Raw genomic sequence first — 27,238 nt, 5'->3', positions numbered from 1 at the left:
CTGTTGTTATAGCTTTGGTAAGTGTACCTGGACTTACCATAAATATCTGGGTTGTTCAGCTACCTTTGCTGTCTCTCTAAAGTATATTTGCTCCTACAGACAGTTAATAAGACCTGTTTAAGGCCAGTTTTGCTACAGACACACGAATTTTCATTGCTATGGTGACTTCAGATGCCTATACCATCTTAAATATAGAGTTTCGGAGAAAATCTTTTAAAGAAGGGTTTTATTTAGTGGCAATTTCTTGGGGTGAGGGTGGAGGTTTCCAGTGTTTTGAGTCTTTTAAAGCTCTGGACCTCTTCTACTAAGTAAAATAACTGAAGCATATGGATTATGAAGTCTGCAGAATGGAAGCAGAGTGATATAAGATAAAGTGACCATAAATTATGGCATTTTTATCTGCCTATGGTTTTTTACTGTAGCATTAGCTTTATTACAGGTTGGTCAAGAATTTGCACATATGTTTCAGGGACTCTATTTGCAATACTTAAAAGTCAATGCATTAATTTTTGTAATGCTGGAATAAAAACTTCAACTAAAACACAACACTCTGTTTTATGAATAAATTTAGCCAGTTCCTTGCTTTCGAGTGAACCTTTCAACTGACCTCTGTATTATGGGCAGAGGTCACATCATGATTTGTAATCTAGCAGAATTGCAGGACCAAGTCTGAATTTTACAATCTTGGCTTTCAGCACTGCTGTGAAAGCATTTAAAAACATTCAAGACTCAATCTCACATAAGAATATCTGATCACAAAACATTTATAAGAGTCGACTCCAGGAGTCGCAAACAGATCATTGCATAAAATCCTCATGCATCCAAAGCACATGTCTGACATAACTAAAACTGTTCATTCTTTTTAGTCTCGTTAACTTTAGTATCAATTGCCATTTTCTCCGTGTTTATCTATTCAAAGCAGAAGTATCTGCTTCCAAACTTGTTCTCTGTAAATGGAAATCTCTAAGATCTCTGACCCACAACAATTTATTTGCTCTCATTATAATGGTCTGCTCAGAACGATCAGAGAAAAAGAAGGCTTGTTGCCATCAAACTTCCCAGACTGTCTGCAGGAGACAGGGGACACAGTTACCAGTAATCTCTGAAGGAGCACTGTAAGTAGAAAAAGAGAAAGTAAATGCAGTTTAAAAGCTGTCACAAGTGACTCTCTGAAGTGCTTACGGATGCTGACAGTGTAATAACATCACCTGCCTCTTGATGACAATGGAATGGATGGGCCTTTTTTTAGAATAATGCAATGCATGCTGAAAAGGTAGAAGTTTACAGCTAAATTAAAGAAACATCAGCTGCATAGTTTTTTAATATATGACAACTTGTAGGATGCATTGGGATACTTATGTTCTCTGTGCATAACTTCTGTTAAAAAAAGAGATCTTAATTGATTTCTGCTTCTACAAGAGGTGAAGCACGTTAATTTCACCATGCTAAGAAAGTAGTGTCTGAAGCAGAATTTCTAGGAGCAGCCCACCAAATTGGAGGGAGGGGGGGGGGCTGGACGGAAGAATTAAAATGAACAGCTGACAACAGAGCAGTCAGTTTTGATGCAGGGAAGTGTAGGACATTCGTGAAGATTTTGGGAAAAGGAGAAAGAGCAGAGTGTGCAATGACTTATAAAGAAGCAAGGGCTGTGAAGGCCCTTTAGCTGGGGTGAGCTGCTGAGGAACCCGGTGGTTGCCAGCCTTTCTTCTAGGAATGGAAATTAGGTGATATGTGTGATTGCGGGCAGCCTTTGGAGTAGATGGAGGAATGGTGGGATGTATCCTTGACCCACTGGATAAAGAAGCCATTTGTCCATCTCTTGCTGAGAATGTGATTTAGATGCCGAATGAGCAGAGCTATACAAACACAGCTCAGCTGTTGATGATTATTTTATCTGTGTTGCTTACTGTGTTCAGACAGCTTAAATAATACTCCAGAATCTCAGCTGGGAGCCTGATGAAGTTCATCCTTCTCGTAGCCTGGTGGGTCCTGGATGAAAGAAAAGCTGTGAGTTTACAGAAAAAAAAAAAAAAAGAACGAAGAAGGTATCAGCATAAGTTACAGGTCGTGTGTAAGTGCACGCTGTAAATCCCCCTCACTCACGCTGATTAAGATGCTCTAGCCAAGAGCTGTGTGGCAGGTACGCCCGCCCTGACAGTGACCGAAACGCCTCCTTTGGTGGGAAGGGAAGAGTTAAAGCAGAAGCCGGGGGCTGGGGCCGCCCGCCCCGCGCCCGCTGCCGGCCGCCACCTACGCACCGCGCCGGGGGGGGTTGGAAGAGAAGGGCAAGGCCCTGCGGGAGACAGGCAGGGCCCTCAGCCAATGAAACGCCTCGCTCGCGAGAAGTTTCTAGACCGCGGGCCGCGACCCGACGTAGGGTAGAAATGGCGCCCGCCGGAAACCGCGCCGTGTGGCCGTCCTGCTGGGAGCGGGGGGTGCGCGGTTGGAGCCGGTCCCCTTAGACCGGGACGCCGCCTGAGGGGACCCCCGGGCCCGAGCGCCTCGCCTTGTCGGTGAGTGGTGTGCGCGTTTGGAGGCGGCATTCTAGATCGTATGTGGTTGTTGGTGGTGTAGCGATAGCTCCCGGCTGGCGTCCTGAAGCTGTGAGTCCGGTGTGTTGGTCGCAGTGTTTCCGGCCTAGTATCCCTGTCCAGTCTGGCTGTGACATCTCAGTACAACGTACCGTTCCTGTTCCACTGACTGTTAACATCTGGATACCATTAAAGAATATCTGACTTTTGAAATGTGTTGCTGTCTAGTGTTTATGTGAAAACAGCTTAAGAGAATACAGAGAGAGAAAGCTATAGCTAATAGTTTTTTTTTTTTCCAGTCCAAACAGGCTTTTCACTATATAGTGATGATGCATTTGTTTCCAGCAGTCGGTTGTCTTGTTGATTTTGCAAAGGAATATCAGACCGATTCCAGTGTATGATTACAGGCTCCTTCGAGGGGGGACTTTCTCCAAGGAATTACTTGATGTTATGTCTGAAGTTAGGTGGGGAATGGAAGTACACTGACACCTCTTAAACTTTGAAACTCAAAGCAAACTAGTTGGGCACAAAAGTCAACTATTACTTCAGATGGTATCTGGAGATATGTTCTTTGAAGGGTGTTTTAAAGACCTTTGATACATTTGCACGTCATACCTCTTGCTGCATAGGTAAAATAATAGGAGCCCATGATAATAAGATAAAAAAGAGCAGCAGTCAGAACACTGAATAGCCTTACAATACTACAAAGTTGGTTTTGTTTTTTTTTAATTTATTTTGTTTCTTGAGTTTGAGGAGAAAAAAACTTGACTTTTGTTCAGTTGAGGTTTGTGTGTCCTTGCTGACTACTTGCTACTTGTTTGGTTTTTCACTTTTCAGACTAGCATGAAAAATGAACTACCTTGGGGGGGGGGGGGGCAGGGAGAAAGGTCAATAAAACACACTTGTACTCTTAGCAGCAATGACAGCAAAAGAGTTCAAGTATCATGGGATTTCAATTTGATTGTTAAGGCACCTAAAGACATTATTTCAGCGTTCTTTTTCATAGTGTTTATGAACAAGAAAGCTTATTCCTGAGGAAAGACTTACTTTCCAAAACTGGAGTGTTGAAAGTTCTGCGTGAAGAATGCAGACAATGAGCTACCTCACTCAGGAACTCTTACAAGTTTATGTACAATGGAAATGTGCACATTAGACACATGGAGTCATGGAAACTGCATGTGTCAGTCTGGGATGAAATTATGCATTTTATGTGGAGATGGGGGAGTTTTGCATTCAAATGGAGAATGAAACACTTTATCAATGGTACAGGACGTACTGTTGCAAAGCGTTCATGTTGGCTCCTCGTTATAATTGCTTTGTTGGCAAAAAGTAATTGCTTTTCATTTTGAAGTTTCCAGAAAATATTTAGCATGTATGTGCTATAAAATAGTCTGGTACTATTTTTCCTGCATAATTTTTGTTTTCCATAGGATTGTCTGAGTGCATTGTACTTGCAGAAGAAAGGTTGAACTAATAAAACATTCAGCAGGGATTTGCAAGAGCTGAAATAAAATATGAATCTGCATTTGACAAAAGTACAGTGCTAGCTTGGACAATAAAGGAACATAAGAATGTCTTCCAGGCCCCACAGAGATGCAAACTTTACAATTTAAACAAATTGCCACTTTGTTGAAATAGCACCTGATCTTTTGTCAGTGGGAATCAAGAGGCAGTGACTGTGTTCCTCAACAGCAAAGTGTTAAACACCACCTCAGATCTGCTGGGTGGGGAGAAAAGGGGCAAGCTTCCCATGAGCTCTCATAGGCCTGAGGTGACACTGACCTGGGCCAACCTGGCCACCTGGGTATCTCGCATTCATGGGGGTCATGCCTGTCTTTAGAAGAGTAGTGTGAAGAGGGCTGGAAAGCCAACACTGGAAGACTTCTCCAGAGAACTGCACTTCATTTGGTCAGGTCTGTCCTCTTCAGAAGTAATTTGGCATGGAAAAAATCCCAAGTACTTCCTTATTTTTTCTTTCCATTTAATATGAAAGAAAAAAGTACTGACGAAGCTTGAGAATTTCAAATGGTTTGCATTGCAAGTCCTGTTTCCCATACCTGTTTTGGGGGTGGGGGGAGCGCCTTTCCCCATTTTTTTTTTTATTTTTTTATTTTGCTTTTACTATGGAAAACATTGTGACAGCACAGGCACGTCATCGTATTAACACTTGAGTGTGCCTGGAAGATGCTAGAGCCTATGCTTTCAAGGAGGTGGTATATGTATAGTGAGTAACCTCCAGAGAGGTGGGTGTCTCAGCAGGACGAATTAGAAGTTGAAGAGGCTGCTACACTTAATTAGCTGTAGAAATTGAGTTAATTTTCATTACAAAGGGAAGAAGAAAAAAAAAAAAAAACTATCAGTGGTCTGAGTGCATGAAATTCTGCTCCAAAAAGCTATACATGGAGCAGGTTATTATCAGTAGTTATTGTGGATACTTACTAGGTGCAGTATTCATGTGGTTTGAAGGCTTAGGAGCAGAAGCTCATTGCTCACACCTCAGCTGCTCATGATCTCCTTGGGGAAGGAGTGTTCGTTCAGGTTCACTGGTGAAGAGAAGGAGCTGGATGGCTCATAGCCCTGTTTTCTGAAAATACCAGTGAGGTTTGGAAGCAGGTGAACGCTGTACCTCATGCTGGCTGATGAGCCAAAGACCTGTGTTCAGTGTCACTGCAGTCACTATGGCAGCTTGGACAATAAGCAGAGGGGAGCATCAAGAATTGATACCTTTCATACCAAGGACTCAGTAGGGGACTGTATACAATAGTTCCTACACAACAAACAATGTAAAAGGCTGCTGAAGTGAAGGGTGTTATTAGAAGAAGAATCTTCATGTGATAAACTTTCTCACAGTCATTTGCTTTGAGTTGATTTTTATAGAATCACAAATATTTTGTAGAAAATGCAGTAGACATGGATCACTTCAAGATGCTGTGGATAACATGAACATATTGCCCAAAATGGTTTTGCTCCTGATAATGTGTTTCCTTGAAAACTTTTAATACCTTATTACCTCAAGTATGGCCTACACCTAGGTTATAGCTACATGCCTGGATAAAGCTGTGTTTACTACATGTGTCAGTAGGAATAATGAAACAGTTGAATTCAGCTAGCCCAAGTAATAGTAGCAGCAATGTTAGCTTTAGCTCACTGCAGCAACCAGAGTGTGTTTCTGAGGACCTTGCGGTTTGTGTCTGGGTCATGTTTTTGCACATACTAAAGCCAATGCTGCTGTACCTTCACTGCTGCTGTTGTTTACCCCTATGCTGTATTTGGATTTCTCTGTGTGATTCGCAGCAGAAATGAAACCCAAGCAGCCAGATGGTGTTCTACTGCCTGCTCTGTCCTTGCACCTTTTTTTGGCATGCATTTACAGATGGGAGATGGTTCAGAATCGAAGCCTCTAACAAGTCAGCCTAAATGACCAACTCTAGGATTCTAGGATGGCTTTTCACCCGCTTTAGCTGTAAAGTGTCTGAAAGGAGGTGGCTACATTGGTTGCGCTGGGTAAACCAATGGATGCATTTGCTTGCAAAATGGGATATCTGCTACATAAATGTTGCTAATCAGGGACTGTTAACTACTATATTTATGTAATATCGGTACTAATACATAATTTAGGTAGGGATAATTTGTCGTGAGAATCTTACCTATTTCTGTCACACAGCGTTAGCAGTCACTGCAACCTCACCAAACACAACACTATCTATTCTGTCTTTCTCTAGGCTGTGTGAAATCACTCCAAGTCATGGCTTGTCTTTATCTGACATAAGAATAATAGCTTAGGTTTGTGAGAATAAAGTACAAGATGTTTACAGGCCTCATTTCTCTTGGAGAGTAACCTTTTAAAAAAAATTAGTATGTAGCCACTTATGCTTATGGATGTTATACTCAGAATTTAACACTCAATAGAGAAACTGAATACAGATCTACTATATATTAAAGGGGATGGTAACTAAAATACCATCAATTTAAGAAAATGAGTCTGAAGTATTTTGAGGGGCTGTATTTTTTAATACGACTGCCAATTTTTCTGGTATTATTATTTATTATTATTGTGGTTTTTTCTTAGTTTTAAACATTCTCCTCACTCCTGCAATTCTGTGAAAAACCCTAGCAAACAAGACAGAATATTGACTGACAGACCACATCAGTAGGGGAGAAATTGGTGGCATTAGATTGTCCAGTCGATTGCATAAGTGAGCAAAGTGAAATAATAGACTGGTAATGTTATGAGTGGTGTGGTGTGGAGGAGAAAAAAAATATTTCATACAAAATTACGATAGTTAAGTTGATGGTTCATGATTGGCATTTTTTTCAGCTTTGAAAGAATATTCTTATTTCAATACTATACCGGCAAGATGAGGAAAGGAGAACTGTAATTGTTAAAAAGCCAAGCAATGGCAGTTAATCTTGTATTTCAAAGTGAGCAGATACACTTACTGTTTTCTTGAATGCAGAGAAAGTAAATGACAATAGTGGATTCTTTATAGTAATTTGATTTCTTATTTTTTATATCCACAGAAATTATTTATTATTCCTTTCATCTTGCCCTTGTATATGCTAGGTTTCTGCTTTTGCCTTTTTTTATTTTATTTTATTTTTATTCCTTTGGTGCTTGGTCTAGATGTAGTTTTTTCATTTAGGCTATGGTAATCTTCATGGAAGCATGTTGGTCAGGGACATACTAGGGCAGGGATATAGGTCTGAGCTTCACTGTCAAATGTTAAACTACTGTCACCTGAAAAGAATGGATGTAATTTAACATGCTGTAGTTAAAGTCTGTTCTAAAATTGGATCTTTTTTCACAACCATTCTTTATTCCATTGTCTGTGAAAACAGGTAAATCTTCTAAACTTCCCTAATTTAGATCTTGGCGTAGATCAGGTGAAACGCATGCAAGCAAGTTTATGAACTTTCCACTCTTTTATTCTTTATGCTTCTCCCTTCATGTTATGCCAAACACCATTAAAAGCACTTTTTCTGAGCAAGACCAAAATGTACTATATTCCAGCAAAAAGGTCAGAAAACTGGGTGACGACCAGGCCATGATGTCACGGAGGTTAAATGATTAATCATTAGTGAAACATAAGGATGCTCCTGTTGTTTAATTTCCTCATTTAGGGATCTGCTCAGCAGTAACTCCTCTCCCTTATTTCTGCTCAGATAGCTCAGCTGATACGTTCTAGGATAACATTGGCCTTTCTCACAGCCATACTGCATTGAGGGCTCATAGCCATCATCTGATCAGCTAGCACGCATGGATCCTCTTTTCTCCAGAGATCACTAAAATGCTGAGAAATAGCTTCATAGGTCACTGTAGCAGCCCTAGGATTTTATGATGGGTATGTGTAGCAAGGGACTGGAGAAAATTTTATTAAGACAATTTCTGTGGAAATATAAACATTAATGGAAACACTGTGGAATGCAGAGTTTCAAACCATATGCTCCACTTTTTTTGAAGTTATTTTTCTCTGATAAGTATTTCTAGATGTTATTATATTGCTAGGTGTTATTACAGATATTATGAATGATTCCTAGTTGTTGTTGTTAGGTTGTTTTTTTTTTAAGGCAGAAAAAGAAAACAGCTGAGCCATACTAAACTTCCTTCAAGGGTGCTTCAAAGTGTCCCAAAATACCTTGTTTGGAAGGCCAGAGTTGTATGCAGACAGGGTGCAAGTGAAACTACCTCCAGCTGTATGGAGTGGAGCCAAAGGACACTGATTTTACAAGTGATGATATATGGCACCATGTAATGTTCATCTCTCCTGGTTAACTGAAGTCAGGAAATGAGTAGTATTCCTTTATTACATATATTTATAGTGTCAGTAACAAAATACATCTTTATCAGGCTGGATCTGTAGTTCCTGGTATCCCTCCATTTCAGAGAGAATCCACAGAAAGCTCAAAGAAATGAGTGCATCTTTTCCCTGTGAGCAAGTGGAATTGCAGGAAAAACAGGTTGAAATAGAGGATGAAAGGTACAGGAGTAGGACCTTCTGCCTGCAGTCCCTGAAGGACCTCCTGCCTTAGGTATTTGGAAACTTTTCTTAATTCACAGTAGGGTTAGAAGTGGAGGCCCTGTCCAAGTGGCCAAAGCCTCCAGCCCAAAAGCCCAAAGAAGTCAGACTTGATCCTCTTACAAAAGCTGCCAAGATCCTTCTTTCTATGTTCAGGATGGATTCCCAGAGAGACTGCGTACAACCTGCATGCAAAGCAGAAGGAATTTGGAAATATTTGTGTGGGTTAACTATGGATTCATGTATTCCAAACAGGTGACAACACTCAAGAGATCTTGTCTCTCCCTTCCATAGCCACCATTCCCTCTAGCAGGATAATAATGTATTCAGGATTCAGTGGCTGCCACAGCTGACAGATATTGTGAATGATCGGAAAAAATGGATCTTCTCCTTAACTCTCAAAAGAGTTAAGTTTAGGAGATAGCACTGCTTTCATCAATGTGGAATATGACAGTATTTTGGCTTGGGTTTTGGTTTTTTTCCTTCTTGCCTTCCATGAAGGTTTGGCGGAGTTTCCGTTCTTCTATTTCTCTCTTTCTCTTCAGAATATGGGTAAGTGGAGGTGATTGATGAAAAACTGATTGACTCATGGTTTCTTTGAGTATATTACATCATTTGGATAATTGTAATAGATACCTAACTGTAAAAGAATCAATAGCATGTTTGAGGTTTAGGATTAGAAAAGCTGGACTGTAACAGTTTCATTTGGGCATTTCACAGTGAACAGATGAAACCAGATTGAAAATACTACCAGGACACAGACCACCTGCAACAATAAACCAATAGGAATCACTGGGAAATTGCTTTATTGACAGACCTCTTTAACAACAGCTCAAACTGAGAAGAAAATAATATTTTTAAAAATTGTCCACAGTAGAGAAGATAAAATGATTCTTTTGTAAAAGATGTCTTCTACTTCATAGTCAGAAAAAAGTGATATAGGAGTTCAAAGAAATTATAATATCAAGATAATCAAATGAGATACATAATCAGAAATGAGAAACCAGCATAATGTAGCCAGGGTGTGTGTTTGACAGAAGTGAATGGAAAAGGAACTGTGAATTAACACTTAATAAATGAAAGAATATTTTTCTTTCTTTCCAAGAAAATTAAACATAAATCTCCTCGACAGTTGTATCAATGAACAATTTACCTCATTTGACCACATTCAGCGCTTTCTGAACTCTCTGCAGCCATACTATGTTATGGTAATTTCTCACATATGCTTGTTACTCTAAACTTAAAGTTGAGACTCCTTTCCTTTCTATAATACTTTCATTTTTCAAATTTGTTTACAACTTTAGAATTTTTTAATTCTAAGGTGCTTATAATGGATTGCTTTCTCTTTGATTTCATTGTTTAAGTCCAGGGCTTAGGCTTATGATCAATTTAAGAGTAGTGACAAAGATGATTAAAACAGTGGGATTTAAATAAACTTCTCTATAAATAAGATACCTGCATCAGGGTTAATACCTGTTACTTTTAAATGCTATACAAAGTGACAGAGTGGTACCTGCTTCCATGCATAAATATAAGAAGCATCCCTAAGATGATCTATCCATAGTATTCAAAGCCCCATAAAATTCAAAATGACAGTGAAAAATCTGCTTAAAGATATTCAGGAATCTCTTAACTACTTTAGCTGCTTTAAAAAGCCCTGGATTTTATTCCATTCATTGCTGTGCACCATCTAGTTCTGGGTGACTTTGATAATGCAAGGTGTAGATATGATACAATTGCATGAAAATTGCAGAAACCCATGTAAGAGTATTAAGAATTGGCTCATGCACCCTGAGGAGTTTTGTCTCCCTCCTTGAGCAGCATCCTCAACTGCCTTCAGACTAAGAAGATGCTGACAAAAACTTTTCCAAAGACATTACAGGCTTTCTGTTTTTAAATCCTTGCTTTAGATTAAGTTAACATATACAGTATCTGCACTGATTCCTCCTAAGAAATTCTAGCCAAGATGCAAGAAAAAGGGCAAAGAACGGGTCATTGTTGTCAGTCACATATTAAAACAGAATGACTCAGCCCCTCTTTAAAATATTTCATAACACAAGCAAAGGCAGAAGTAATTATAAATGTGCATCCAGTCTTCAAGATTTCTTTTTTTTTTTTTTCAAATGCCTTTAGGATTGTAATTGCATTTTAAGCTTGTTACTGTCTTTGTATCATAATCATTATACCTCTTGCTCACAGACCAAGTGTTGGACATCTATAAAAAATTGTAATTCTACAGTTTTGGCATATGGCTTACAGTGTAGAGCTAGCAGTGACTGTCTGCTATTCTTTAGAGCCTGGTACAATTCCTGTTAATGCATTACAGCCTTAGAATAATTGTTTCACTAGCTGTATGCATTTAAGCATCTGATGGTACAGGGCTCAGGAATACATCTGTAGTGACTTTGAGACAGGGAGTGGAGGATCAGCACCAGCTGTGTTACTCTTTTGACCAAAAAGATGAGGCAACACAGTTTCATAAGCTGGCAGAAGACTCTCTGTTTAACAAACGCCCGTGGACATGTGGAAAACCAGCAGTTCCTTAATCTCACTGAGGGCAGGACTTATACTGTGACAGGTAATCATATTTGTCCCTTCTCCACACATCCTTTCATATATAAAGGGTAACTAAAACCAGATTTATATATTACAGAAACATCAATACTAATAAACCATTAAAAAACAAAACAACAACAAAACAACCCCACAAAAAATCCCCCAAAACAGTGTCTCCCCTGCCACCAGATTAATGTGACAGGGTAAATGCAGCTATAGTGTGAGCAGGGCTGCGTTCAGCTCCCTTGCTGTTCTCCTTCCCTCGGGCTGCAGGCGGGGGGAAGAGCAGCTCTGCACAGCAGTATGTGTCTTCCTTCTTGGAGCTGAAGAGCAACAGGTTGTGATGACAATACCATAGCAGAAAAAGAGTAATTAGGATCTTATGTGAAGGAGAGGGCGTCAGAAGCTTCATGGCATGTATTCCCATCAGTTGGCACCTATGTTCTTTGTGGGGTAGATCTGATTTAATGACCTTTTGCAGTCCTGAATTGCAGTAGTTTTTGCCTGAGAACTTCAATGATGTTTGCATTTGGCTGAGAAGACAAATTAATGTACCTGACTGGGAAAGACTGTCTTTGCCAGGAAAAAAGAGATGTGGGAGCGCTAAAACACACAGTCCTACCCCAGGAATCCACAAGATAGATTGCACAGTAAAATTGCACTTGAAAATAAAAAAAACCCCAAAACATACTTTGGGGGTTGCATGTGTAAATTATTATGGATTTTTAGTAACCGGGCATGCACACTATCTTGAGGGACCACCTAGTTCATTGCTGCAATGTTAAGAATGGGCAAAAGTGAATTTGATGAACCAGAATAAAACCCTGAAGTTGTATGAGCTGAGCAAAGCTGTGTGTGGGTGATGGCAGCGGCAGGAGTGCGCAGGCTGCCAGGGAAGCCTTACAGACAGGAGCTTGGAAGGCAACTGTCCTTATCCCCACGGTGTTCAGCGCTGCTGACTAATGGTGAATGATGCTGGTGTTCTTCACCTAACATTTTTGAAGGAAAAAAAAGTCACTTTCAAAGTGTTCTGTGTTCAGCTCATTGCTTGTGATTTCTTCAGGCCTGGGGATCTCCATTAGCAATTCTGTTTATACAATTTGGTTTGTTAAATATATGCACTGTGGGAAATTATTTTCTTTTATTTGCAGACTAGACTCAAGGCACTGTAGACTGATGCCTTGTTTTAAATTCAGTATGTAGAAATGAGGTTTCTTTATTTTATGAGCAAGAAAGGCCCATAATTTTCAGATGACATGTTCATAACTTACTTCCATTTCTGAGGTGTCTTTTTGAAATACGATAAACCCAGCATCCCTTTGAAACCCATTAGGAGGCCTTTCCATGCACCAAAAAGTTACCTTAAACACCCTAAATTTAATGAGGTTTTTATACAAGCATCTGTAGCACTGAAGTACTAACAGCCAGCGTCTGCTAAATTACAGCTGAATAAGAATGGGGACACTGCTGTCAGTAGTCCTAGCAAACTCTAAAGCAGAATTTAGTCATGTGTGGCCAATTTATCCATTCTGTTTTCCTGCAATCTGTTCCCCTATATTTGATTAACCTTTTTAGTTGGAAGTCTCTGCCCAAGTGAAACATTTAGTTCTTCTTTGGAATGAGTAACACAGATATGCAGAGAATCAGGCAACCAGCAAGGAGTTCTGCCAAACAGTGATGACTTGCAGCTACAGCTGATGAAATTTATTTGTTTGAAACTAGAATTTGACATGAAAATGTGTTTTTGCTAAGGAAAGTATGTTTTCCAATGGCTAGAAAAGTTATCTCTGCCACCGTTTTGTAGTGGAAAATGTTGCTGTAGTAGTTCATCACAGATATCGCTTAGATCCTCACATTTCCTCTTTTTGTGTATTCATCAGACCTCTCAATCAGGCCACATTTCTCATGAGACATCGTAACTGGAGTACTGATGAAGTACTCTGATGGCTCACCAAGGATGGAGGACACTATATAACCTGTGGAAAGCAGTATGAAGGGGCAATGCAGTACCGTTTCCTAATGGATAGTTCTGTTTTAAAACTGGAATTTTCAGCAAAAATTTGTCTGTCTATTTTGGGGAAGAGATCTTTATATCTGGATGCCTGCACCACATACATCAGGTCTAGTGGGTATCAAAACTTGTATCTTTTAGCTAGGATGCATGGGTTTAAGTATGTGATCCCTCTGGGGAGGTTTGCTAATAGGTGCCAGTATCGTTCACTTCAGAAAATTTAACAGAATAAAATAAAATTAAGCTACTAATGTTTCTCAACATCTCTGTTACCAGCTGCTTGGAGATGTAACTGTCCTTTTGTTAAGAAGCATGATTGGATTGGGTTATAAGAGTTATTTGTAGAGCACTGAGATACCAGAGGGTGAAAGTAGTTATACTGAGCATGTACAACTGTACTGTATTTTTTATGGTCTCTTCTTTCCTATCACCTCACAGACTGTTTTCTTTCCAAGGCTACCTCCATTGTTTCCTTCCGTATATGTGGGGTAAATAAACCCTAAGTTCTTTAAAGTGCATCTATGACCCTTATCTGCTCCTGTTTCAACTTCTTTCTCTCATTTCCCTGTGTGCTAGCTACCAGGATGTGCTAAAAGGCAAATCTTGTCTTCATTTCAGCTTGTGTGAAGGACTTGAGATATAGCATAACAGTGCAGTGGTGCTTCAGCAAGGGATATGTGAGGATTTCTTTGTCCTTGCTCCCTTTAGAACAGTGCTGGTGACTCAATGCATTATGCAGTTTGCAGGAATTTAGTGTCGCTGCCCAGGAGGACCTGTGGTTTTTGGAGCAAGAACATCACCCACTCAGTGCATCCACAGGATGCTGCTCCCTGGTGTATCTGCATAATGAGTCCTTGCTACTGTACCGATATAGAAGGTACCTGCAGATGTGTCTCGGCAAATACCCCCACCAAAAACCTTGATAAATGTTTACATTTCCACAGTTTTGTACTTGGCTGGGAATGGATTTAAGCTATAAAGACAGACATTTGAATTACATTAATTATACTGTGGTTTGGGTCCTGTAGTCCAAGGACAGCAACTATGGACGTTTGGGAATTTTCTGACAGCGTGACATTTCATCAGGGAATGTGATCTCTTTAAAAAGTGATCTTTTCGTAGCAACGGTTTTCACAACTTTTCTTTTAGGACAGCTTGCTCTTCACAATAAACTCACAGTGGGGCACCTCAAGATAGAAATATAGAATCATTTTGGTGGGAAAAGACCCTTGAGATCATCAAGTCCAACCGTTAACCTAATGCTACCCAGACCACTGCTAAACCATATCTCTAAGCAACATGTCAATACCCAGAGGCCAGGTGCCTCCAAAATGTGGGCAGTGCATGATCACTGCCTGCTTTGCCTGAATTAGTGACCGGACTTGAGCCTCACTCTCTCATGGCCCAGGTGAGTCAGTACCCAGTGTGATGGTCTGACAAATTACAGCCAATGTCTCAAACATTCATTAAAGAACTTTGGTGGAGGAGACAGTCTCTGTACAAGTGCTGGAGTTGTGTGAACAGGAGAATGTGGCTGGAGGAGAAGGCCCTGCGGGGGGTGGGACCATGCTTCTCCAAAGCCACACTTCCTTATCTTAAGGAACCATGAGAAGAAGCACAATATATGTGCCAGAAGGAAAGGTCAGACAGCGGTCATGCCTGCAGGGATGGAGAAGCAACTCCCCAGTGACCCCCCCCCAAGCCCACCAACCCATTTCCATAGAATCCCAGGAATGTGAATGCGCATGTCGAGACCATCAGCTCATTTCTGGAACATTCCTGAGCTCATGCTGCACTTGCTCAGTGATGGCAAATTTCCACCTGCAGGGGTGGACCCTTTAGGTATAAAAGAAGGGAGGATGAGTTCTCAGCACGCCCTCTGGAACTGGATCTCTAGATTGGCTGCACCAACACTGGACCCAAGACCAGTGAAATCCTTTCCTTCCCTCTTTCTTCCTTTCCCTCTCTGTGTCTTCCCCCCTGCCCCTGCTTTCCACAGTCCCTACACTTCATTCCTTTAAACATAAACCGTTGACCAAGTCTGGGACTAGGAGTGGATCCAGCTGCCCCTGGGCTCCTCTTTGAGAAGGAGTCTAGAAAGCAATGGGGTCTACTCTGAACCTCGTGACTCAACGGGGGGGGGGGGGGGTGTCTCCTTATTTTCATCTCTGAATTGATCCCCAAATAAGTAAGGCTTACATATGGTTAGCACATGTTGTACAGTTTACTGATGTAGTTTCATGTTCCTTTTTCCATTTCTTTTTCTGTACCTCCCTTCTCTGTTCAAATGGTGGCTTAATGTCGTGATGCAGGGTTCATATTGATAAGTTCACTTGTACTTTGGCAAGATTAGCTTGGTGGAATAAATGTTGATTGTTGTTTGAACTCCCCTGGTGTCATTTCACCTCAGTTCTGACAAAGGATATCCACGAACCTGAGTCACTCTAACCTTGGGACACATCTTAATTAGCATCACGGACAGGATTTCTGTTGTTGGAAGGGAGTTTCTAATGGGATACCGGACATCCACTTGGAGAATGGGCAGGGAGGATCTGGGAAGGTGTTATGGACTGATTTCTGGGAACTCTGTTGATATGTTTCAAAAACAGTTTATGTGTTAGAGGAGCTGTCTCAAAAGAGAGTTGACAGCAGAAAGAGATGGGTTCTGCAGAGGTGGGACAGTGCCTCCTCCTGCATCAGCCTCCCTATAACCACAAAAGGTTTGAGCTTGTGCCAATGTGAGACTACACTCAGGTCATAAACAAGACAACGACCCAAGTACCCCAGACCCATTTCTGGAACTCTTGAGAACATTCTAGACAAACAACTGCGCACACTCAACAATGCTTCTCCTTTGCGAGGGACACCAATAACCAGAGACTATATAAGATGAAAAGGGACTCTGGGCAGAGTGTGCCCACCACCGATCACATCTGAAACCAGACTTGCGAGACGTCACTGGATCCTAGGGTAGTGATCTCTCTCCCTTTTCCTCCTTTATATCTATCTTGTTCTTTCTTCTTTTCACAGCATCTACCTCACTTAATATACATAGTTGTATGTTGTAGTTATTTGAATAGTTCACCCATAGAGTTATGTATTACAAAGTTTTGAATATTGAATTAAGATTACAGCAGGTAAACTTTTGCCCCCCCCCCCCGTCCTCCTTTCCCTCTGACTTACCTGGCAGGCAGCAATAACAAGAGTTCTGGCAGATACATATATACTTTGTTGCTGTTTTCACTCAATAAATAATTTGATTGGTTGGTCAGTGTGGATTCACCTTAATTTACTCTGAGGGGATTCAAACCTACAGGACCTCCTGCACTACCCAGGGTAGCTTGCTGATCAGGTCATGACACCCCAGTAACATTTTTAATTGATATCAGTGCTCAGATGTTGGCACTCTGAGCAGATGTTGCTAACTGCAATGGAATAGTTGCAGATAAAAAGCAGATATGGGTCACAGATGTTTTCAGAAGCTCCCAACCACAGCGAACAGCTGAAGTTAAATGCTGACTGCCAGGGGATTTGTCCCCCATTGATGTGACTATGATACTAGGTCCTCTACCCCCCAGTATTCTAGGACTTGACCTCTTAAAGGGCTGGGTGTGGGTAGACTCTTAAGGAAAGAGAATGGAAATTCGGGTCTCCCATGATCTCCAGGAGGCTTTTGCAGTTGGTGCTGATTCTTCATCCAAGATTGTTAATGTCAAACCTTACACTTTGTTGTTGGGAGCAAGGGCTCACTTCAGTGATAAGTGAGTTATGAGAACGGGATAGTTATTCCTACACACCCATCCTATAATTCCTCAGTATGGCTGGTCCACAAGCCAAATGGGAAGTGGTGATTGACAATTGACTATTGACGCTTGAATGCCAGTACTGGCCTGTTAACAGCTGCAGTCCCCAATATAGCAGAATCACTTGCAAGCCTACAAGAACAGGGTCACCAGATTTTAGCAAACATTGATGTGAAAGACATGGTTTTTATGTTTCCCTTGCAAGAAGCAGATAGGGTCCACTTTGCCTTTATCTGCGAAGGTGTACAATATACATTTACATGACTTCCCTGAGGCTATTGCCACTCGCCAACCATCGCTCACTATGCATTAGCCCAGGAACTAAACCAGATAACTCCTAAACATGGAGTAAGAGTATATCAATGATATGCTAATTGGAGGACCAGACTCCACTGCAGTGGGGCAAACCAGACAGAAATCATTACCCACTTAGAGAATTTAGGGCTCCAGATTGCTGCCGAAAAGGTGCAACTCCCGTCACCTGAAGTAAAATTTTTAGGTATCTGGTGGAAAGGAGAGACTGTGTGTATACCTCCCAAAACCTTGTACACCCTTGAACAAGTGAAAAATGCCTGAAAATAAGAAAGAATTGCAGCATGCCCTAGGCTTGCTAGTGTTCTAGAGAAAGCACATCGCTGACTTTTCTATCATAGCTCACCCTTTATGTGATTTAACCCCTAAAAGAACTGCTTGGGACTGGACACCCATCCATGAAGAGGCTCTGAAATTATTAATATTTGAAGCAGGGATTTACCAGCCCCTAGGGCCAATACATCCCACATACCCGCACCACACAGAATGGGGTTTCACCGTTCATGGGTTATCTATCCATATGTGGAAGCGTGGACCTGAAGGTCCTACTCATCCTATAGGGTTTTTCTCATGTAGCTTTAAGGACGCTGAAAAACGGTACTCGGTTTGGGAGAAAGGACTCTTTGTGGTTAACCTAGCCTTACAGGAAGCCAAGGGAATGATAAGGCAGCAGCCCATCATCTTGCAAGTGCCCTTTAAGATCCTGAAAGCAATATTGGCTGGAACTCCTTCCCACGTAGGAGTAGCTCAATGAGAAACAGTAAGGAAGTGGTATACCCAGTTAGACTACTACTGTCACAATAGATAGAGGAAGGAACACCCAAAGTGCTCTAAATACAGGATCCCCCTTCTGATCATCCACATACAGAACCCCCTCCATCATACATCAAAGTGGCTCCCTCTTTTAAGCCCCATTAAACGAACTTGTGGTTCACTGATGCTTCTGCAAAAAGGGAAGGAAAGACATGGAAGTATCGAGCACTAGCATTACATATTGATTCAGGAGAGCGTGTGATAACTGAGGGAGAGGACAGCGCCCAAGCAGGGGAGTTAGTCGCTGTGTGGAGTGTAGTCATTAAGGAAGCTGAGACGACAGAACCATTATGCATTTATACTGACTCCTGTGCAGAGTTTAAAGGATTTACTGAATGGTTACTGTTTTGGGAACAAAACCAATGGGAAGTAAACCAAGTGCCGGTGTGGCAGCAAGACAAATGGGAAGAAATACTGAGTATCGCCAAGCAGAGATCTTTCTTGGTAGGGTGAGTTGCTGCACACCAGGCAGGAGATAACCTGGCTCACCTCCCAAATAACCAGGTAGATTCTTTAATGTGTCTAGCTAGTCTCGCCATTGATAGCAAAACAGAGAAATGAGAACACATGCTGGAGTGGCTGCATGTGAAGCATGGCCACTCAGTGACTAAAGACCTGTACAAAGGCTATTACAGAGGATGAGCCGTTACGTGAGAATTATGCAACACCGTTATTTCTGCATACAGTCAATGTCAAGTTCGTTTGGAAAAATAAAACCCTTTAAAAGAGCAACCCCTACATTTAAGGACAAACAAAGGTTTATGGCAAACGTGCCAAACTGATTATATTGGCCCCTTCCGGGTATCAGAGGGAAAACAGTATGTGTTAGTGGGAGTTGAGGTAGTACTGGGAATAACACAAGCTGAAACTACCTAGAGCAACAGGAGAAAATACGGTGAGAAGTCTTAAAGTATGGTTTAGCTGTTTACCCAAACCCAAATCAATCCAATCCAATAATGAGAGCCATTTCACTGCTGGAGTGGTGCAAGAATGGGCTAAGGGTGAGGAAATCCAGTGGGTTTTCCACACCCCTTGCAGGCTAATGGTATTGTGGAGAGAACAAACCAACTTCTAAAACGAGCCCTGAGGCCCCATGGCCCAGGATGGGCCTTGTGAGTACCTGAAGCAGTATACTGAAGCAATAGCCAGAGGGGGCCAAATGGCTCCTCCAACTCCTGGTGTTCTGTCCCACACCTCCTTCTGTTGTTCCAGGGACAAAAGAAGGCAAAGACCCTGCATGCTCACTCCACTATCCTGGACAACTGGTATTAGTAGAACTGCCTGATGTAGGCTCAGTACCCCTTGTTCTAACCACCCCATTAAACAAATATGCATGGGTAGCAACTGATGCCCATGGGAAGGAGCATCTTATCAATACCCCATGGATTGTCCCATCCTTTTAGGTGGGTCTTCATGTCCTGAAGTAAAGATGTTCCGATGTCAAGTGGCTGATCAGAATGTGTTTGCACAGTGTGCTATGGTGCTAAGACCATAGCTGCTTGGTTGCTGGCTTATGTCTTTGTTACTTTTGTATTTTTGACTAGTGATGCTGTGTTGACTTCCCAGGATTCCTGAGTTGGGGGGAGGACATAGGGAGCTTGGTAGCAGACCATGTTGGAGTTGTCGTAGCAGCAGCTATGCCACATGGGAGCAAGAGGTCACTATTTTACCTGATTAAGATGATGTGGTTCCTTCACCACAAAATTCAGGCAATGTTCCTTTGACACCACGCGGGAGCAAGAGGTCGCTATAAACTTACTAGCCTTTTCACAAACAATAAGCACATTCTACTAATCTACGGATGCTTTAATATATTACAGGCGGAGCAGTTCTGGTCAAGAGAGCTTGAAGTTTAAGGTTAGTTTGTATGCATCCATAATAGGTAACACACCCTGCATATGGCCTGTATTAGGGTGTTTCGTAGAAATTGCATAAGCACCTCACAGGGTGCACCTTAGCCTCTTGGATTGCAACCACTAGCAGCACTGCTTGACATCTCTTCCAGTCCCATTCCTCTAATCATTGTTTATCTTTGTATGTATTTTGCAGGTTATCAGAAGCCCACCGCAGCACAAGTTTTAAGTTGATGAGTGGGCCATTATCTGTATTGTTCGTTTGATTTTGTTTGTAATATTCTTAAGGTACAACAGGGAAAAATGATTTGGAGCTCCTTCTTCCTTGCCTTTCTTACCTTTGGTGCATCTGGACAAGGAGAAAGAGCCTCCAATTTAGCTTGGGAAGTGATACAAGGATTCATACATGTCTGGAATAGAACAGATCAGGGTATCTGTATTCAGATTCCTACTTCTGCCGAGCAGGGGTTTAGATTTGGTTTGATACCTATGAGGCTCAATATTGGAAAATATAATATGAGCAATGGCATTATAGGATTAGTAGATGCTCCATTTGAGTACCAGTATCAAAGTGATTATACCTCCCCTGGCAGATGGTGGCAAGACAAAGCAGCCTTCTATGAGATCCCTCAGGACACAAGGTGGCCTGACTTAATAAACAAAACTTGTAAGCGATGGAGATTGGAGGTCAGTCGCGAAATCGGTATTAGTCATAGCCCGTCATGTCCTCCGGGATTCGAGGAAGCCTATTCCAGACGATTCCCACCTTCTCCATCCTGGTGGAGAATAACAGGCTGCCCTTCCTACCACAATATATCTTGTAATCTAGTGCCCTTTTGGCCCACTTACCTGGAAATTACCCCTTTTGAATTACAATATAATGTAAGATGGGATTCGGCTTGGTGTATTCACATACCTGATGTGAAGGGACAGTATCTTTTAATGAATAGCACCCACACTGCTTGGGGATGGTCAGTGAAACACATGTTAAAAAACCAACCTCTTCACTTACTAAAGAAAGAATTCATGGGCATGCCCAACCCCAGTAATGCCCATTTGTTAAACTGTACCCACATTATAGACTGTACCACAGGTGCCGGCAATCCCATTGAAACATGGATCAGTTTGGAAGTTAGAACTTTAATTCGAGATATGTGCACCTGTTGGGGATATCCTAATTTCGGATACCAAAACCGAGATAGCCAATGTAATCAGATCACCAATAATGTTAATATCTGGATAAAATGCGGAATTCCTATTAACCACTTCCCAAGACATAAGGTGAGAGGGGATAATCAAATACCGCAGGGAGATGCAGCTACTTGTCAAAATGCTTTGTATGCCGCCCCCAAGGGGACTGTCTGGGGGTGCTCAGATGGGAAAATGTACTCGCACTTGAACATTGTCAAACAGGCTGGATTGCGGTGTGGTTTGGGAATTCCTACTGTGTGCCCCAGGCGAATTTTTGAATATACCACACCACCTATTCAAAGAAAAAAAGGAGAACTTGATGACCCAAGTAGCACCCAGGAGTGGATTCAAAGCATTCAAAAGCCCGATTATTATACCTGGGGACAGAAGGTATCATTGGAAGTATTCTTTGGGCCATCTGGGTATATTCAGCACCAGCGGGTGCTAGAAAACCTAACTTGGCAAGTACATGTGTTAAGTAATTGGACCCGATACGCCTTTGGGGAACTAAATCTGCAAGAACAACAAGTATCAAAAACGGCATTAGAGAATCGTTTAGTCCTAGATATGTTATTGTTAAAAGAACAAGGTGTGTGTGGTATGTTAAACTTGACTGAATCCGAATGTTGTATTACCATTCACGATGCCACGACCTCCATTGAAGAAGCACGAGCCAAGATGAAGGAGATTGCCGACCAGACCAGGGAGTTCTTCCGTGCAATGCAACCAGCTGACTGGTTTGACGGCCAGCGTCCAAACTCAGGGCTACATTCCATTTTGGGATCCTTGGGACTGACGGGATGGGGAAAATGGCTTGTAAATATTGGGCTTACAATATTAATTGGACTTATATGTTTAATGGTAGGCCTTGCCATAGTAAGATGTATGATTAGCCGCTTACTGTCCTCAGCTAGCTCTATTTCTTCTCCTACTGTCCACTATATTAAAATCACCACAGATGAAGATGATATGAACAAGAATCAAAGTCCAGCAACTGTTTGAGTCATGGGGTGGTGTGACAATCTGACAAATTACAGCCAATGTCTCAAACATTCATTAAAGAACTTTGGTGGAGGAGACAGTCTCTGTACAAGTGCTGGAGTTGTGTGAACAGGAGAATGTGGCTGGAGGAGAAGGCCCTGCGGGGGGTGGGACCATGCTTCTCCAAAGCCACACTTCGTTATCTTAAGCAACCATGAGAAGAAGCACAATATATGTGCCAGAAGGAAAGGTCAGACAGCGGTCACGCCTGCAGGGATGGAGAAGCAACTCCCCAGTGACCCCCCCAAGCCCACCAACCCATTTCCATAGAATCCCAGGAATGTGAATGCGCATGTCGAGACCATCAGCTCATTTCTGGAACATTCCTGAGCTCATGCTGCACTTGCTCAGTGATGGCAAATTTCCACCTGCAGGGGTGGACCCTTTAGGTATAAAAGAAGGGAGGATGAGTTCTCAGCACGCCCTCTGGAACTGGATCTCTAGATTGGCTGCACCAACACTGGACCCAAGACCAGTGAAATCCTTTCCTTCCCTCTTTCTTCCTTTCCCTCTCTGTGTCTTCCCCCCTGCCCCTGCTTTCCACAGTCCCTACATTTCATTCCTTTAAACATAAACCGTTGACCAAGTCTGGGACTAGGAGTGGATCCAGCTGCCCCTGGGCTCCTCTTTGAGAAGGAGTCTAGAAAGCAATGGGGTCTACTCTGAACCTCGTGACTCAACGGGGGGGGGGGGGGTGTCCCCTTATTTTCATCTCTGAATTGATCCCCAAATAAGTAAGTCTTACATATGGTTAGCACATGTTGTACAGTTTACTGATGTAGTTTCATGTTCCTTTTTCCATTTCTTTTTCTGTACCTCCCTTCTCTGTTCAAATGGTGGCTTAATGTCGTGATGCAGGGTTCATATTGATAAGTTCACTTGTACTTTGGCAAGATTAGCTTGGTTGAATAAATGTTGATTGTTGTTTGAACTCCCCTGGTGTCATTTCACCTCAGTTCTGACAAAGGATATCCACAAACCTGAGTCACTCTAACCTTGGGATTGTGACACCCAGCAGCAGCTTGGCTGCATGGAGGGGGTCTTTCCAAATCCCTCACACCTGAGGGCCTTCAGCTGCTGGGCCAGAGAGAGTGAGTAGCTGTGGACACTTCCTAAGATGTGACAGGCAAACCTTATCTCTGGGCTGCAACAATTATATAATGCTACAGATATTTCACTTTGTATAAATAACCAAATTAACTGCTGGATCTGGAATTTTATTTCAGGTCTCCTATAACCTGAGGACTGTCTTCACCTTCAGGCTCTTTGGGAGCACATTGAAATGTTTCCTGTTCCTACATCTTTTGGACGAATGTATGAAAAAGACTGTCTTACCCAATTCAGAACTGGGTGGGGGGGTGGGGGGGTGTGTTTTTTTAATTTCTTACATTTCATGGAAGTCGTTTCCTGCCTAAGTCTTGTCAAATCTTATTGAGCTGATTTCCAGTAGGACTAATCAAAGTGTGGCCTGAGAATTTGGCCTGTCAGAAATACATCACTATTTTGATATTTGAAAAAGAGAAAAATATTGCTGAAGAGAACTGTTCCCTTTTTTAATATCCATTTATGGCTGGGCAAGTATCTTTTTTCATGACATAAATCATACATAATGTTCCTCCTTCTATGCAAGCAATGAGAAAATATCCTCAGGCAAGTTGTTTTCCAAAATAATCAGCCTAGGCATTCCCCACCTGGAAAAATATTGTTATGGCACTGTGGCTTGAAACCGAGTGAGTGCTGGAATATGACTAATGTGAGCCAGTGTACCAGAAAATGTTTTTGTTTCAGACATTATACCTGGTCTCAAATCCAATCCCAGCTTTAGTGGTTTAGTTACTCAAGGGCAGACATCAAACACCTGCTCTGTCCACTCTCCCTCACTGCCAACACCATTAATTTTCCAAATGAGTCAGCACATCTCTATTTATTCTTTAATTGATTGGTAATACTGAATTCTAATTGAGATTGTAAAATGAAAGTTGCAGATTTGATTGTCTGCTCAGAGTTCAGAGCACTTCAGCGATCAGAGCTATCAGTCTTATAAATGGTATAAGCAAATGCAAAACAACAAAGAAAAAAATCAAATTCACAGTGCTGCAAAATGAGCTAACTCATGTGCTTACTTCCTGTTCAGGCTGTAATATAGGCAAGAACAAAATGTGTCTGGAAGAAGAAAACAAAACAAAGTCAAGGTGAAAACAAAATCTTTCCAACTTTATTTCTGAGGTGGCTAGAGCAGCATATTAAATGCTGCCACAAGTCCAACCCATGACTGACATCCTGAAATCAAGTTAGAATTGATTTCCGGAGTCCAACACAGGAATATGTAGATATAATTTGGTGGAAATGTTACAGAAATATGTATTTAGCAAGAGGCAAGCAGCGTGGAGCATTAGCCTTCATTAGCCCTTGTGCTGGTATAAAGTTGTTTCAAAGTCCCTCTCCCTCTGGAGGACAACAGTAAATGGATGAACACTTTTGTCTTCATTCAAGCTAATAGTATAATTGTGGAAGCAGTTCCAGTATTAAGAAAATGGGGTAATAATAAAGTTTTAACTTCCCTTTTGTGAGATAGTTATGTAACATCACCTGTGCTGGCACACCAGTTTTGGCTGGCAGGAGGGCTGAATGTGCAGTTGGGGCTTGTGGCACTCCTTGAAAGAGGGAAAGCCCAGTTTCCCAGTCTTCTGAAACTACAGACCTCATCTGAAAAACCTGGGTTTTGTCATGCTCCAGTCTGGGTTTGAATCTCCTCAGATAAGGACAAGGAGTCTTTCCTGTTTAATGAAATTATTTCATTCTTCTTGCCTCTGACTCACTCCGTTTCTGATTTTTTTTTTTTTCTGTGCCCTGTGGGTCTCAGTCCATCCAGCCCTCCTTGCCCTCCATGCAATTTTTATCTTTGTCCCTATGTATCCTTTCTGCTGTGTGAAGTTTTTTGCACACATTTTTCACATTGTATCACCTACTTGCAACAACCTGAACCAAATCCTGCTCTTGACTAGTGATCAGGACCTGTTGACAGTGAAAGAAAGATTCCTTTTGACTTCATATCGTTCGTGAAGTACACTCAAAAATACTGAGCAAAGCAGCATCCTGTAGGATTTAAGACAGAGCTGCAACACTGCGTTCAAGGACAGCAGGCGTGAAGGACGTTATAGAGCATTTTCTTCTAACAAATATATTACATGCACTTAAATCTCTACGGATCTGCTAAGTTTAAATTCACAAGCCAGTCTCTTGGTTTAATTTTATAAAAATCCATACCCTTTGATAAATGTACTAATTTTGCCAGGTGAGCCGGCACAATTTTCTGATGCAGAATGCAGGAGAGGTAGTGCTGTACAGGCTACAGAAGTGCACGCTTCCAGCTAAACGCAAGTGTGAAATACCCGTGCGGTACATGAAGTGGGAGTACGGGGCCATTCCTTGCATGGTGGAGCTGGTACTCTCTGCAGCCTGTGGAAAGTCCATGCCAGAGCAGAAGAAAAGTGTGAGGAGGAAGGAGCAGCAGAGAGAAACCACCCTGTCCTGATGGACCACCACCCTGCGCCGCTCTTTGCCTCACTGAAGGGGCTGAATGTGACCTGCAGTGACAGCAAGGGGGAGGGAGAGGAGTCTGGAGTGAAGGAGTGGAGTTAAGCCTGGGAAGGGGGGAGGAGAGATGTTGGGTTAATGTCTGTCTGTTTCCCACTACCTAAATCAGTAATCAAATACTTACTTTAAATGGCAATAAATTACGCTAACTTTCCCCAGATCAAGTCTTTTTTTTTACGCGGTATGTTAATTGGTAAAGGATCTCCCTGTCTTTATGTTTTGTGTTTGTGCGGCGGGGTTTTGGTAGCAGGGGAGGGGCTGCAGGGGTGGCTCCTGTGAGAAGCTGCTCGAAGCTTCCCCAGCTCCAAGTCAGACCTATCTCTGGCCAAGGCCGAGCCCATCGGCGACAGCAGTAGCACCTCTGGGAGAATGTATTTAAGAAAGGGAACCTGCAACAGGGGAGGGGAGTGGGATGTGAGAGGACCCCCTCTGCAGACACCGAGGTCAGTGAGGAAGGCGGGGAGGAGGTGCGCCGAAGGAGGGGATGCCCCTGCAGCCCTGGTGAGACGGCAGGCTGTGTCCCCCAGACCGTGGGGGGAGCGGGGGAGCAGAGGCCCACCTGCAGCCCGGGGAGAGAGGAGCCCACGCCGGAGCGGCGAGATGCCCCCCAAGATGGCCGTGACTCCATGGGAAAGCCCACACTGGAGCAGGCTGTGCCTGAAGGACTGCAGCCCATGGGAGGGACCCACGCTGGAGAGGGGAAGAGTGAGGAGTCCTGCCCCTGAGGAGGAAGGAGCAGCAGAGACAACGTGTGATGAACTGACCCCAACCCCCATTCCCCGTCCACCAGCACCACTGGAGGGAAGGAGGTAGAGAAAATCAGGAGTGAAGTTGAGCCCAGGAAGAAAGGAGGGGTGAGGGGGAAGGTGTTCTAAGATTTGGGTTTACTTCTCATTATCCTTGTTTTGATTTGATCGGTAAATTAAGTTGACTTTGTTTTTTTCCCAAGTTGACTCTGTTTTTTGCCTGTGACCATAATTGGTGAGTGATCCCTGCCCTGTCCTTGTCTCGACCCACAAACTTTTCTTTATATTTTCTCCTCATCCCACCGGGGGCGGGGGAGGAGTGAGCAAGTGGCTTTGTGGTGCTTTGTTGCCAGCTGGGCTTAAACCATGGCACTTCATTTTGCCTCTGGTTTTTTTCCTATTTTCTCACCCCTTTTCAGTCCCCCCTGCTAGGTGGGGAGGAGTGAGCAAGCGGCTGGGTGGGAGCTTGGCCAAGCCACCACAGTAATGTATTCAGGTCATTCAAAATTAAAGCATGTTATTGAATAGCTGAGTGATAAAAATGGAAGATGAAATTTAGCTTTAGTAGTATTAATTAATGATCAGAGCAAAAAGACAAAAAAGCCCTAATAACAATGTTGGAACTGTTCACTCCTGATGGAATTGTTCAGTATTGGATCTAAAGGAATAACTAACAAAATTTTAATAGCATATTCTGATGATTTGTCACTGACTCTATTGCAAAGAAAGTTGTGTTGCATCAACAGCTTGACTCTCCCAGATTATGA

General features: G+C 42.3%; 1 protein-coding gene across 2 annotated transcripts; it reads left to right on the top strand.

Annotated features, from left to right (window-relative positions):
* Window positions 1–2,373: 2,373 nt before the first annotated feature.
* Window positions 2,374–25,853, top strand: LOC142037194 (uncharacterized). Of its 2 annotated transcripts, XR_012652303.1 has the most exons (3): window positions 2,374–2,513; window positions 23,355–23,442; window positions 24,263–25,853. XR_012652303.1 is itself a non-coding variant. In XM_075041314.1 (2 exons), the coding sequence occupies exon 2, from the start codon at window positions 20,200–20,202 to the stop codon at window positions 22,087–22,089; it is 1,890 nt and encodes a 629-aa protein (XP_074897415.1). In that variant the 5' UTR covers window positions 2,374–2,513; window positions 20,093–20,199; the 3' UTR covers window positions 22,090–22,366. The 2 variants fall into 2 exon arrangements, 1 of the variants encoding a protein (XP_074897415.1); XM_075041314.1 differs by lacking the exons at window positions 23,355–23,442; window positions 24,263–25,853 and adding an exon at window positions 20,093–22,366.
* The last annotated feature ends 1,385 nt before the right edge of the window (window positions 25,854–27,238 follow it).

This window comes from Buteo buteo, chromosome 1, assembly GCF_964188355.1.
Source record: "Buteo buteo chromosome 1, bButBut1.hap1.1, whole genome shotgun sequence".
Classification (NCBI taxonomy): Eukaryota; Metazoa; Chordata; class Aves; order Accipitriformes; family Accipitridae; genus Buteo; species Buteo buteo.
The sequence above is the reverse complement of the archived record's forward strand: the minus strand, read 5'-3'. Positions and strand labels throughout refer to the sequence as shown.

Coding starts and splice junctions, on each gene's coding strand:
- LOC142037194 (XM_075041314.1), top strand. CDS start 20,200: ATGATTTGGAGCTCCTTCTTCCTTGCCTTTCTTACCTTTGGTGCATCT.